The sequence below is a fragment of the Crocodylus porosus genome, unplaced genomic scaffold (genome assembly GCF_001723895.1).
Source record: "Crocodylus porosus isolate Cpor-Errol unplaced genomic scaffold, CroPor_comp1, whole genome shotgun sequence".
Lineage (NCBI taxonomy): Eukaryota > Metazoa > Chordata > Crocodylia > Crocodylidae > Crocodylus > Crocodylus porosus.
Genome location: NW_017728918.1, coordinates 12,301,533 through 12,317,048, shown reverse-complemented (window position 1 = coordinate 12,317,048; position 15,516 = coordinate 12,301,533). Strand labels below are relative to the sequence as shown.

At 42.2% G+C, this 15,516-nt stretch overlaps 1 protein-coding gene across 1 annotated transcript in view; it reads right to left on the bottom strand.

Annotated features, from left to right (window-relative positions):
* The window catches only part of ATAD2B (ATPase family, AAA domain containing 2B), a 114,818-nt gene that overhangs the window by 3,119 nt on the left and 96,183 nt on the right, over positions 1–15,516 (bottom strand). The window contains exons 27-29 of the mRNA XM_019538128.1: positions 12,495–13,199; positions 6,405–6,532; positions 2,223–2,351 (exon numbers count right to left, since the gene is read on the bottom strand). Of these exons, the coding sequence (XP_019393673.1) occupies positions 2,223–2,351; positions 6,405–6,532; positions 12,495–13,199 (962 nt within the window). The remainder of the gene's footprint in view (positions 1–2,222; positions 2,352–6,404; positions 6,533–12,494; positions 13,200–15,516) is intronic.

Sequence of the window (15,516 nt, the reverse complement as noted above, 5' to 3'; positions counted from 1 at the left end):
AAGTCATTTAGGCTGGAGAGTCAAGAGAGGCCAGATATTAGGCAAGATCTCTCCCTGAAGTATAACTGGCCACACAAACTAGTATTCCATAGTCACCCTAGTCCAGGGGTGGGCAATTATTTCAGCTGGATGGCCACTTAATGAGTTTTGGTAACCTGTTCAGGGCCACATCCATCTCTTTCTACCTCCATCTCCCCTTTCCTCCATTCCTCCCCACAGAACCGGGCTGGAGCTGTAGTTCACAAGCAGCATCAGCCGTGGACCCAGTCAGGGACTTCTGCTGCAGCAAGCGAGCGGTGGCATCAGTTGTGGAAGCAGTCAGCAGGATCCAGAGCCCAACGTGCAACCTTCCAGCAATGTCCGAAGCTGAAGCTGAAACCGACCTGAAGTGGCAGAAGCGCCTTCCTGTGTCCAGAACCGATGCCACCAGCATATTCCAGGTCAGGGCTCCAGGCAGGAGCTTTGGCTTCACTGGGAGGGCAATGCTGTAAGCTGTGGGCATCACTAGCAGATTTTGTGTTGGTGCTCCTAAGCCTGCTGGCAGCATCCACAGCCGATGCCCACCAGCTGCAGTGGAAGCCCTAGCCCAGGGCCACAGCTGATGCCACTGCATCAAAAGCTGAAGCTCCTGGGTGGAAGCAGCCCTGCCCAGCATGATGGCAACAGCTCTACCTGCCTACCTGACACCACAGGGAGTCTGGAACTGGACCCACTGGCCACCCACAGACCAGATCCAATGAGGTGGTGGCTGCCACTGGCAGGCTGGAGCAAGTCTGTTGGTGGTCTGTATTTTGCCCATCCCTGCCCTAGCCCAACCTAGTACCACCTAGCCTCAGAATGGACCTTTGACATGCATTAAAAATGCATGAAAGTTGAAGGTCGGGGCAAATTTATCACAAAATATTTTTAAAGCTAGTCTTTTACTGTGCTCCACTTGTAAGGATATTCTTCAGTCATAGAAAATTAGGGTTCAAAGGGACCTTAGGAGATCATGTAGTTCAGCAGTCACCAACCGCAGGAGATCATTTAGTCCAGTGGTCAATCGTGGAGCCTCTCACAGTGGATCTCAGTTTGTCAGAGGCTCCACGATAGCAAGTGGCAGGATACACGTGGCTGAGCTGAGCCGAGCCATGTCCTCTGCCACCCGGGCTGGCCTGGGTGAGAAAGGTCAGAGCCCAGACAGCTTGTCTGGGAGGCAGGGGGGCAGATCCTTGGGTACCCTTTACTTACAAAAAATGATCTTCACCATACAAGGGTCGGAGACCACTCATCTAGTCCAACCCCCTGCTCAAAGCAGGACCATCCGCATCTACATCACCCTGGGCAAGGCTTTGTCTAGCCAGGTCTTTAAAACCTCCAAGGGTGGAGATTCTACCACCTCTCTGGGTAGCCTGTTCCAGTGCTTCACTACCCTCCTAGTGAGAAAGATTTTCCTGATATCCAACGTAAAGCTCCCTTGCTGCAACTTGAGACCACTGCTCCTTGTTCTGTCATCTGTCACCACTGAGAACAGTTCAGCTTTGTCCTGAATCACCCTTCAGGTAGTTAAAGTCTACTATCAAATCCCTCCCTCACTCATCCCTTCTGCAGACTAAATAAACCCAGGTTCCTCAGACTCTTCTCAGAAGTCATGTCGTCGAGCCCCTGAACCATTTTCACTGCCCTCCTCTGAACTCTCTCCAATTTTTCCACATACTTTCTATAGTGGGGGGACCAAAACTGGACATAGTATGCCAGATGTGGCCTCACCAGTGCAGAATAGATCAGAATAATCACTTTGGAAAGAGCCAAAGCAACTACTTGAAAGCTCCTGCCTCTCAGCCACATTCTCAGTTCACTAGCACGTTTTCTCACTGTTAGCTCTTTGTCCTCTCTCTCCTACACTCATAAGGAGTACAGTCTTTACCAGCCTTAAAATATGAATCTTATGGCTTTTGTCATTTATATCCTTTAGAGAACAGAATAAGATGAACAGAAAGATACCCACGGTTAGGTTTGTTCTTCTGCAGAAAAGAGATTGGAGCAAAGGGTCATCTCAGAAACTAATGACCCTGGTGATTTTTATATCATTGCTGATCTAAGGTTCTTTTTATTGTTAGTAAATACAGTTCTCAAAGAGGGCTTCAGATGTGTACTAGTTACCACAGTTAGCCATTGACAAACATTTTAATAAGTGTTTAGTGAAAATCAGGTGAGAAGTTAGAGGAGCCGTAGTGCTTTACCTCTACAAGTTGTGATTTGTCATAATCCTTACGATGCCGGTAGATGCATTGACTAAGAAGTGAGTACAACCTCTCAAGTTGGTCAACAGTAAGGTTGTCACTTTTCTTAACCAACAGATCAAGTAGTTTCTGTTGAAATAAAAAAAATACATATACATGTAAATTACGAAATCAAGATTAACATGTAATCATTCTTGAAATCCATTTGAGATTTTATTACAGTTTATCACTGTTCAAGAATAAAACAGAAGTGTGCTGGAAGGATTTTTACATTACAAACAAAAATGTGATCTAGCATGTAAATAATATCATTGTCATAATCAGTCATCAAACCAAACAACTGTAAATAGGTCTTCCACACACATTTATTTCAGTATATAAACTGTATATCACTGATAAAATGATGAATGCATGTTCTTACCAGGAAGACACTCCCTATACACATCTACAAAGATACTTCATGTTTTTCCTTCAATGTGATGCCTACCTAAATACAAAAAGCTTTACCCAAGTGGTGTGCTGAGATCTCTGCTATCATGCTATCATTTCTTTCTACTCTCCCATCTGTGTCCTATTGTAAACTAAAGTTCAGGGGACGAGGAGCATCTTTTCATTCCAAACTTGTACAATAGTTAGCACAACTTGGTCCACGACTAAAACCCCTGGCAGATGTTACATATAAGACGTGATTAACCAGTTAATTGAGTCTTAAATAGTAACTGGCCACATGCTCAGAAAATGGCATAAGAAAATGTACAACAAGCCAATCCACAAAATGAATCCACAAAGCACGTAAAAATTTTGTGGTTGTTTCCATTGTGACTTAAACTAAACATATGGCAGAGTCCCTGCCATGCAGCCCGATGCTGGCTGCATGGTGGCACCTGGTTGACAGCTCCCCCCGTGCCTTGGCAGGCTGGCAGTCACGTGGGACAGCACCCCGCTGTTTTCAGGGTGTCAAGTCAGGGGAGCTTATCAACTGGATCAGAGGTGCTGGGTCACGGAGAGCCATAGGACCCCCCATGACCTGGCAGGTTGAATGTCTTGCCCTGCAGCTCCAAGGGAGCTGTGGAATAAAATACTTAATGCATCCTGGCCACAGGGACCCTGAGACAGGGAGAGGTTCCCTGTTCCTGGAGTCCTTGCATGCCAGGACTTTTAAAAACCTGACTTGCCCAGCACACAGTAACCCTGGGCTCATAGATTTCATAGACATTAGGGCTGGAAGGGACCTCGGGAGATCATCGAGTCCAGCCCCCTGCCCAGAGGGCAGGAAGGCAGCTGGGGTCATAGGATCCCAGCAAGATAAGCATCCAATTTACTCTTGAAGGTGTTCAATGTAGGTGCTTGAACCACCTCCAATGGCAGACTGTTCCAGACCTTGGGGGCTCGGACAGTAAAGAAATTCTTCCTTATGTCCAGCATGAAACGGTCTTGCAGGAGTTTGTGACCGTTCAACCTCGTCATCCCTTGGGGTGCTCTGGTGAACAGACGTTCCCCCAGATCCTGGTGGTCACCCTGATAAACTTATAGGTGGCCATCAGATCACCCCTGAGCCTGCGCTTTTCCAGGCTAAAGAGTCCCGTGGCTCTCAGCCTTTCATCGTAAGATCTGTTTTCCTGACCTCTGATCATGCACGTGGCTCTCCTCTGGACTCTCTCAAGCTTCTCCACATCCTTTTTGAATTGTGGAGCCCAAAACTGGATGCAGTACTCCAGCTGCGGCCTCACCAAGGCCGAGTACAAGGGGAGAATGACGTCCCGGGATTTGCTCGAGAAGCATCTATGGATGCACGCCAGCATTTTGGTCGCTTTACTAGCCGCAGCATCGCATTGCAGGCTCATGTTCATCTTGTGAACATGATGACCTCAGGTAACCTCTCCTGGATCCTGGGGCCCTGGTGTCCCAGGACCTCAAAAAACCCCATGTTTACAGCTGGGCTACATGTAAGGTTTTCTGACATCCTGGTGCACAGGGCTCAGGGAGCCTGTTGGAGTCTCGTGACATCTCACGGCTGAGACCAACAGGGCTAATTGTCCACTACAGTCTTGAATTCCCACCAGAGTCTCCAATAGTCTCTGGTGCTGTCAAGGCAGAGACTGATAACCAGCTGACAGGAACTACACTAAAAATAAAAATAATAAGAATAAAAAAAAAAGACTAGATAAAGCTAGATGTTTCTAGAAACTGACACAAGAAATGTAGGACCAAACTAGTTTCTAAAAATGTACAATTTCTCCTACAACTAGAAATGCATCTCAGAACTTTTGCTTTATTGTATGTTCTTAAGTATTACACACCCCCAAAAAAGACATGCACTTTGGTTTTGGAGGGCAGAATACAGATGAAAAAAATATCTAGTTATGGCTGATGGATAGAGAATGATATTTAGAGATTTGCTTTTAGGAACTGGCTTCTAGGTATAGTAAATATTGCGTTAGAACAATGGTCTTGTAGAACAGCAAAGGTTAACCGGTTTCTAGAAGTCTGTTTGTGACAAAATTTCATGTTCTCAGTCTTTGAGGCAGACAGGATATCCCAAGCTAACAGACAAGCAGGCACATACATTCTGTGAAATTGAAAACATGCTAACAGTATACCATAAAAAAAAAGACAGGACCCTGCAGCATTGGCAGCAGGTCATGCTGACCAGCTGCAGATCCCTTGGGATTTCCAGTTTGGTGGACTAACCAAATTCGGAGTCTGGGGATGCCTAAATTAAGACACCAGTAAATGACCAAATTAAGATGCATGGGTGTGCTGGGTTTGTGAAAACACAGAATTATGCAGACAGAAGAGAACGTGGACAGTATGTTGACCACAGGGAAACCAATCAACAGTACCTGGAAATGAAAAGTTATCCAGGGAGAAAGAATACAAAAAGAGGGACTTTCAAACACACCACCGAGCTGTCTCACCCACCCCAGAGGGGGAGGTCAAGGGCCGATGCCCACCAAGACTGCTGACATCTGACATTCAAGCAAAGAAACAAAGGATGACATTCATGGACTGGCCAGGTGTACCGTCTGGCATTCACGGACTGACCAGGTGGACCTCTGTGAAACCCTGGAACTGGCAGATATGTAGGATCGGGGGAGAGCGGGGTTATTTTGTTTGCCTTGCCTGCATTACTCTTATCAGCTATCACTGTGCATCAATAAAATTTGCCTATTATTGAACAGAGTCATCGTGGGTCGGTCTGAGGTTTTGGGTTCACCCAGAACAAGGCATCAGGACCAAGTCATGAATCCAGTGCCAACAATGATCAAGACCTAGTTGTAAGGGCAGAGTACACTTCAGTACCACTGCTCAGCCAAAAATGATAGTTTGAAACCCTCTCATCTGCAGCCAAGCTGGCATCAGCTTTTGGCTACTCAGCTTTTTGGTTGCAGCTGTATAAGGGTAAAAATTATAGCTCTAATGCTGAAAAGTACGCTCTGCCCCTTCTCTATCGCCAAGAGAGAAGCAGAACCCACAGCAGCCAATACAGAGTTCCCATGCTTTCATCCCAATTTAGAAATCAGCTTTTCCACTTAAGACGCACACCCCAATTTTGGAGGAGAAAGGTTGACTATATGACAGAAAGTTAATTTCAAGGATTTCTTTTAGTTTTAATACTCAGTAATGTTTCCAACAAGGTCCCTGGTACTCCTTTCCAAAATCCTGTATTCACTGAAAGACTATCTGCTTTCTCAGGTACTCTAGAGGGACAAATTCTTTGTTCCCTCATAGTTTCCCACTAATTAAAACACAATTCTGTACTCTGGGGCTAGGCCAGAGCTACGACCAGGAAAGCAGTAATTCTCATCAGTTTGTGTTTGAATCCTACAGGTTACTTTTACTGAGCAGTGGTATAAAGGTTATGGAAGGCAAAGTATACCCTTCATTCACTTGGCATTTAACAAAACCAGAGCACTTGTCACACCCCTAAAGATGCATATTAATATCTGCACAAACAGCAGTAGAAATAGTGGATGTTATTAAATTATTCAAAAATGACCAATATCAATAAGAGTTTACCAATACCATTAACTTGAATTTATTTAAATAAAAATTGCCGACAAAAGGCACCTTAAAAATAATGTTAACAAATATAATTTCTACAGTCAACATTCTGCGTTGGATGTAGCATTATGAAAAGCAGGAGGATAGGTAAATAAGGTAGTTCTCAAGTCTCATTACCTTTAATCTGCTGTGGTCAACAAACACTGGGGGTACAGGATCCAATGTTTCCTCTGGAACCTGTTCCAGACTTGCAGATTTTGGCTGCTCCAGAGTGACTTTTCTAGATTTCTTACCTTTGGATGCACCTGCAGTTTGGACAAAAAAATACCACCATATCAAAAGACAGATGGCAGAAAAATTCGTTACCACTAGACAACAAAAATCTCTATACCTTCAAATGTGATGAAACAAAGTCATGCAACAAACATCTCACAGCATTTTCTATTATTCAAGCGCCGTGTTGTCTAGGCATTCAAATTCAGAAGTGTGTTTGTATTACTACCAACAGACCCAGAAAGCATGGATTCATGAGGATCAATTATGTGGCTTATCAACACCTAGCAACTTCCTTATGGTCATACAATTTAAAGCAGAAGGAGCCATTACAGACATGCAGTCCGAAGAGTCTAACTGGCCAGTAAAACCTGTAGCTAGCCCATAACTTCTGGTTGTACTATAGTACATCAAAAGACTTCATCTTGACTTTAAAAAATTAAACTGATAGATAATTCACCATATTCCAAAGTGTAATTCCAGTATTTAATTGAAAAAGGACTTTCCCATCTCCAGGCTGATTTTACCAAACCCCAGGCAACTGAGTTTCCAGCTACCGTAACTGCCATAGGTCTAATTCCGCTATTTTTTGTTCACCACTTCTACTTCCAATATATTTTATACCTTTTAGATCCTATGGTATAGCATCCTTCTTCCATGTAGAGGACTGGATGACAGAACTGTCTTTAGAGCCAACACCACTTTCTTAAGGGCCCCCAGAGGGATTAATGTTTGTGCGACTAATTTCTTTATTCTAGCAACATTTTGAACCCCAGAATTAAAAAAAAAGGTTAAAGCCAGAAGAGATTTAATATGCCCAATTCCCAAACATGAGCTACTCAATGCTTCTTTTGTGGAAGTAGTAGTGAATGGTTTTTCAAAATTACTGTCTAGGTTCTCAGGTGCATCTTTACCAAAAACAGCTGGAAAAATTGCTTATAAACTGTTGATTCATTTTTATTTAATTTAATTAAACTCTAGTTTAATTTAAAAATTTTAACTCATGCCTGTTAAGTACTCATACTACAGAGATTAACACTGATTCAAGATCTTTAACTGCTAGTGTCACTGGACATTTCAACTCCATCTGACAAGATGAAACTGACAAACAGAATTACTTTGGCAGAACTGACTCCGACATGGCTTGGCTCTATTTCTCATGCCGCTCAGCAACGGGCTCACTGGATCAGTTCAGTTCGTTACTCATTTCCCTGGGAGGTGGTGCCCCTGTTAAAAGATCTTAGATCCTCTTGTCTTTCATTTTTACTTGGTTCCATTTTAAACAAGTGTTAAGAGGATTCACTGCTGGGTAGATGGCACACTGATATGGCAACTACTGACTTATTCAGGTTGCATGTCCAACTCAGGCAAATTCTTTATGTGAAAGAAAGCAATGGATTTGTTAATTTTATTAAATGATAAACAAATAAAGCATTGCCATTAATAAGCTTAAACTAACAACTGAGCAATACCCTGGGCTTTGCAATTTCTATCAGCAATGCTATTGTGACAGCAATATTAAATATAAAGGTCCAGTTAGTCTATCATCGGATGTAATTGCTTATCTTTGGGTTCATTATTGCCTCTGGTTGGCTATGTAAGAAATAACACTATGGTCCCCACTGCTTGAAACAAGAGCCTAATAGCTGCTGGTGTCCTAGGTGGGTTCAATTCTATAAAGATATAGTTTCCTGTTTGCTGGCAACCATCACTTATTACAGGAGAATGTTATTCATCCACAACAAAGCAGCATATATCTTTACAGATAAAAGTCAAAACACCCTGAGCTTAAAAAGTTCAGTGAACTTCTCCGTCAGTATTAATGTTCTTTTAACTTTAAAACTTCTGAGGCAGGATTCCAGACTGAATAATCCTTATGTGTTCCATTGTCCCCTTATAGCCCGAGATGACCAATCAACCCACTTACTCCTATCAGAGATTTCTGGTGGACAGAGCAACATTTCATAACTACACACCAAATGTATAGTACATGTTCCTAAAATCCCCAGCTGATACAAGAATTGAACAGTACTTTAAAGAAACCTCTGCTGCAGCTTTTAACCATTCTAAATTACCCATATTCATATAACTGTATTACACTGTACTTCAAGACTTTTAAGAGTGCCTATGTTGAGGATGCATTCTGTCTTCACCCCCTGAAGGAACGCCCAAGCACTCCCAGCAAATGTCTGAAGGAGGTTTACAGAAGGGAGGCCCATAAGAGAACACGCAGGATGAGGAACCTCAAGTCCATACCAAAGTGCAAAGCCCTTAGTTTTGTTTACTTGCAGCATTTCTTTTCCCTAAAGTTCCCCAAAAGCCCCTACACTCAGGACACTCAAAATACTACAGTTCCTGGAACCAGAGACAGGGGATAAAATTCTCTTCGCCCTCCAGGGGCCTTATGCATAGGGTCACCACACATTCTGGTTTGGCCAGGACTGTCCTGGATTTTGAAGACCATCCCCAGATGGTTGGGGATAATTAAAATGAGTCCTGGGTGTGGGACACAGCCTAATGGAAAGGCAGAGCAGCATGCAAGCCAGGCAGCTCCACCTCCCCACCAGACTGTGCCCACACCCTGCCTGCCTCTGCCTGCAGCAGCATCACTGATGGGAGAGGGGGGAAGCTGGGGAGGAGGGAGGTATCCCAGATTTCTTTATGGTTACTCTACTTATGTGCCACCTCCATGGTTCTCCAAAGCTTTTAACAAGCTCTAGGAACAAGGGGCAATTTGGTTCCGAAGTCACACTACTGTTAACTCAGCTCTGTGCCTCATTTCAAGTTTCCTCCTTCACTTGGCTCTTTCACAACCTGGCAGAGAACTGTACCCACATTCTTGAACAGGATCCTTCCTAGGAGAGATGACAGGAACAACAAAGTGAAAATGCCAACTGCAATCCCCTCCTGCTGGGTCATTAGAGCATCACCCCCACTGCTGCAATGAGCAGCAGACTATTCATTTGTCTCCTTTTCCTTTCCTTTGTCCAAGCACAGATGCAGTTCTCTATAGTGACATTTTTTCATTGGGAAATTTCAAACAACTGGCCCAGGATAGGAAAATATGGAACTGTGTCAATCCCTCACTGAAGCCATGGAAATAATTTACTTAAAAAACAACAACTCCAAAGTGCTTTCGGATGGTCAAACCAAAGAGCATCAGCTGTAGAGGAACACGTCCCACCACAGCTGATTGGGTTATGCGTTCCCTTTGCCAGGTGATTCCCTGCCTCCCCCACTGCCCCATACCTCCTTGCCAGGATTTGCACTGACCCATCCCTCTGGGCGAAGCACAAGTCGGCACAGGTACTGGTAAGGAGGTGTGGGGCACTGTGGCACAAAGGCAAGGAAAGGTGACACCTGTTTCCACCCTTTGGGTACCAAGTTCATTTTTTAAACTGATGATCATGAAGATCCCACCAGTGTTCATCTTCAATGTGATTGTTATATAGCTTCCCAAAGGTTTATTTATATCCACAGAAATGCATAGCACAAAGATATACATTGACCTGCTGAGTTTTAACATTAAAAATTACTATGGGGAAGTAAAGATGTAAAGTCACCAAAAAGCAGAAGGGTTTTTGTTGTTCTTGTTGTCATATTTTATACATTAAAGCTGTTGCCCAAAAATACTGTTCCTCTTTCTACAATCTCCAAGATTGATTCCTCTCTCCATCTCATCTCAAGAATTTAAACTACTTTTCTTCCGGCAATTCTGACTGTCAGCAAGGCGGTCTTCAGTCTATCCAGAATTCAAATTGTAAAATTATTTCTTTCTCTAGCGCTCAAACCACACTACTACCCCTTCTCCACTTCAATCCCTTCATTGACTGCTCATCTTCCTGCTTAAGTCGAAGATTTTGTTCCTCACCTACAGGCCCTACAAAATCCATTCCTGATGACACCTGTTCTATTTCTCATGCACCGTGCATCTAGAGCATACTCTTCATCTCTTATTTCTTATCACTCATTTATACACATTCTTCCATGCTACCTATCCTTAAAAAACAATCTCATAATTCAAACCCTCAGCAACGCTCACTTCATTTACAAACAGTAACACGGATCTTTGATATTAAAATACTTAATTTTTGTATATATTAAAACATAATAAACTATCACAGCTTTTACATCTCTTCCCTGAAGAAACTTTGCCCCCCAAAGAAAACTGCCCCTCCTTTTCCTTTTATTCATCGGTGTCCTTCCCTTTCCCTTGTCTTTTTTTTTTTGCACATGACATGGTCATTGCATCACAGTCTCTGGAAAATGCTTAAATCAGGAATCTTTACTTGCAAAGTACTACGAACACCTCACTTACGGCTAGGTAGAAATATGCTGAAACCCCGGGGCTGAACCGATTTAAGTTACAGTTTTCTGTAAGTGGTATAGTTAGGTAAGTAACAAACAGAACACACATTCGTCCTTTGGTGTGTGTGGGGGGTATAAATCTTAGACCAGGTACAGCTATTTTTAAACTAGTCTATGCATGCAGAACTTCTGTTCTGTTACAGGTATAAACCAGTTTTCTGTGCCAGATTTCCAATCACTTATACCGGTAAAAGGGTAATGTTGGTACCTGGCCTATGAGAGGAACAATTGCTTTTATTCTCAATTTATAAAAACAAGGACTCCTGATAATCTGATTTTACCAGAACCCTACAGATTCATAATAAGATTATAGTCTATTTCACTAGATTCAAACCCAGTGATAGCTGTCCTGTAAATTCTTGGATAAGGAGGCACATGGAGCCACACCATAGTGAACCCTGTCTCAGTGATAGTTTAGAAATACTCCAATTATCCTCAGTATAATATTACCTCAGTATCTGCAATGTTCCCCAGAAAGCTTACAGATGTATACAGAATACTGTTAATAAAGAGATAAACTTATTTATCAAAGATGGTTGTTGTCAACTTTTTTTATATTCAAGGCATGCCTCAGAAAATGCCAGCCAGCTCTTAGTATGCATTTTTTTTTACTACAGAAAAAGTAATACAGCAAATCTTCTGTTGCAAAGAAACTGGAAAGACACAACAGGTTTCTGACACTATGGATTTAGGAATTTCTGGTGTATTTCATGAATCATGTTTGTACATCTAAGCTAACATTGTGAGATCCTGTGGCACCTTTGAAAGGATCTCAAGGTACTTCAGGGTGCCATGGCACCATGGTTGAGAACTACTAATCAAAGGCAACATTAATTTCATAGACATTAGGGCTGGAAGGGACCTCGGAAGATCATTGAGTCCAGCCCCCCACCCGAAGGGCAGGAAGTCAGCTAGGGGTCATAGGATCCCAGCAAGATAAGCAGCCAATGTACTCCTGAAGGTGTTCAATGTAGGTGCTTGAACCACCTCCGATGGCAGGCTATTCCAGACCTCAGGGGCTCGGACAGTAAAGAAATTCTTCCTTATGTCCAGCATGAAAAGGTCTTGTAGTAGTTTATGACCATTCAACCTCGTCATCCCTTGGGGCGCTCTGGTGAACAAATGCTCCGCCAGATCCTGGTGGTCACCCCTGATAAACTTGTAGGTGGCCATCAGGTCACCCCTGAGCCTACGCTTTTCCAGGCTAAAGAGCCCCATGGCTCTCAGCCTGTCGTCGTACAGTCTGTTTTCCTGACCTCTGATCATACGCATGGCTCTTCTCTGGACTCTCTCAAGCTTCTCCACATCCTTTTTGAATTGTGGGCCCAAAACTGGATGCAGTACTCCAGCAGCGGCCTCGTCAAGGCCGAGTACAAGGGGAGAATGATGTCCCAGCCAGCAATGTAAGAAAAGTTTGTCCACCATATTACCTAAATGGTATTTCATCAGCATTACATGCTAAACGCATAGCTGCCATGTTGTAAGAGCATTAAATGTTCAAAATGCACAGGCTGTGGTTCACAACAGTACCACTACCTATTCCAAAAAGACCCAAAAGATGCCTGGCTACATTACTCTAAAATAAAGTTAGCACTGAAACTAGAACAATTAAAATGTATGCCATACCTTCTTTATCTGGCTCAGCATCTTTAGTCTCAATGTCTGTGTTCTGAAACATCTTCTCATTATTGCTGGATTGTGGTATCTCAGTGTTAGACTCTTTCACCAGATCAGCTCCCTGATTTTCACTGGAAGCTTGACTTTTCTCCTTTGGCTGATCTTCAGATATAGCTTTTTGTTTGTTACTAGATACATCATTGTCAACACAGGGTAAAACTACATCAACTGTTTCCACTTTCCCATTATGACATGCTGAAGCAGGTGTCCCTTTTAAGCTGTGTAGAGATGCTTCTCCATTTATGCACTCCCCTTTAGTTGGAGACTCGTTCCTCAAATCCTTTTCGGCATTCCCTGTAATGTTGTCAGGTACCAACAGGGATTCATTTGAGCTCTCTTCTTCTGTGGATGCAAAGTTGTTTTCTTTTCCTACAGTCCCGTTGTTAAGCCTCTGCTCTGCATCTATATCCATGATATCACAAGAGGACTCATCATTTGTCATCGACAGGTCTCCCGTTTCCTCTCCATTTTCCTCAATGCAGTCTGTACTGATCTCTAGCTCCCCATTCTCTAGCAGCTTGCTATCATCCCCATGATTTTCATCATCAGCAAACTTTGCATCATCATCATCTTTCTTCAAATTGTTGACTTTTCTTTTCTTGATAATTCCTTTGCCCCACTGAGAACGCCGCCTTGACTTTCTTCTTATTCGAACTGAATTAAACAGAGAGGGAAAACATGTCACTTTTAGTCCCAGTAATCCTTTAACATTTATAAGTCGTGTATTAAGATGAAGGAATGAATATTAATATATATGTCTACTCCCTTCTAAATGAGGCCATTCATTTTCAAAAAACACTGAGCACCAATTCATGCGGAAGTCAATGGTAAAATTCCCTGTTTTCAACAGGAGCAGTTAGGATAATAGTGAGGGTTTTCAAAAGTCCCATCAATAAAGGTTTATTTAAAATAAAGCAATTATTCATAGATTATTTCCCATAAATTAATCTATAGGACACTTTGTCACTTTATTCTTTTTTTCCATGTTTCTCATAAAAACCCACTAAAAGAAATCAGTCAAACCAAGTCATACAAAACAATTCAGGGATGACCAATTTTATTTTCCTCTTTTAAACTTCCAGATGATTTAGAACCATTAAATGAACCACTATAATTATGAGAAGCTTGGTACGGTTTAATTTAAAAAAAAGAATGGAAGGATTAATGTAAATCTAAACTACATAAACACACAATCATAGCTGTGTTAGGTTTGGAAACCCGAGTCCCAGCACTAGTTCTGCTGCAAATTAGCTGTGTTCAGCTCAAATCATTATCATTTTGCAGTACTCTAGCTGTCGTGCAGTTTCCTCCATTTTGAAAAATTTGGCTGTACTAGGGGACTTCTCAGGCTTTGGTGTTTGTAACATCTGACAAAACTGAGGAAGCCAGGTACTATCAACATACCTACCCACCTCTTCGAGTTGAGGGAGATAAGTGTTTGTAAAATTGTTTTGAAGATACAAGTACTAGCGCAAGGTGTTGTGAATTCTCTCTCAGGAGCTCCAAGAAGTATAATAATTAAATGTAATACTGAGAATTTTTTCCCTGTACCATACTTCCTCTGGTAATTTTACTACTACACTGAGAACAATAAGCCATTAACCTTTTAGTTTTAAAAGTCACCTTGAAAAATCACAATTCCATCTGAAAAGTGCATGGTTATTATTGTTGCAAGCAATCCTAAAGATTATAGAAACTGAAAAATGAGAAAGGTTTCTTTTTCCCCAGCCTTTTGTACATTTGATGCACTTTCTCCACAGCCAGTTTTACTGTTTATTGATGATCAGCTTCATTCCTTTCATGCATAACTTGGCAAGACTTCTTATACATACTTCAATAGCGTCTTCGAGAAGGTTTTCGCCAGTAATAAAACCTGCTGAACTGAAACTGAACATTCAGAAGCACAGAGAGAGCGAGAGAGAGCACAAGTGAGAGCGAGAGAGAAAGAGAGCACGACAGCTAGAGACCCTTTATCACAGGAAATTTTGCTCTCAAGCCTGTTCAAAAGACCTGTATAGAAAAGACAAAGAGGGAACAGAAACTTTATGGGGAGGGGGGGGTTTATAGAAATATTTAAAATTCAGGACTTACAATTAATATACATCTTTTACTTCTAGCAAAGAACTCATTTCAAAAGGGACAGTATTCTTTAAAAAAAAGAAAAGAAAAGAAAAAAAGACATCAACTTTTGGTTGGAAAAACTTTTATTCATATCTATTCTCAATGATTTGTACCTCTGACATGCTCAGTCTACAAGTAAAATACACCACACCAAGCCTGGGTCAGAGCCCATGATTCAGCAAAACAGCTGAGCATATTCCTAAATTTAAACGTGTGAAAAATCCCATCAAAGGAAAAAGAATTACTCTCACACTTCCACTTAGACATTTTTGTCTGTTTAGAGCTTTGCTGAATCAGGACCAAACAGTCTAGCTGGGTTCTTTTCTTTTTCATTTCCCAGCACCAGAAGTTGCTGGCCAAGCAGGCCTTGTCACACTTGTGCAAGCTGGGCTGCACAGCTGCAAACAATTAAGACACAGTAACTACAAGAACTCCTCCCAGGCTGACTCTCAGCTGTACCATTCCTCCACTGAAGCAGAAGAAATAAACCTATTTTGTTCACTAAAATCAGAGCATACAAAAGCAGCAGATATACTGAATAAGACTATTTTAAACAGTCATTTCTCAGGGTAAAGCTAATTTTATTTTGTTGCTGAAAGTACTTCCGATTGAAAAACAATACGAAAAAATTAGAATCAAAATAGCCAGGGCATAGGTGATGCACGCCACATGACAGGAGCCCTTCTCGCTTACATAATTAACAGGTGGTGACAAAAACAAATGGTTAAAACTGAATGCCTTTTCTTCCTTCCCAAACTCACTCCTTTCCCTGTACTGTGATAAAACCACCATGTTTTCAACCCCTCATACTTGTAACCTGGGCGTTGTCCAGGCCTCCCCCATTAAACTA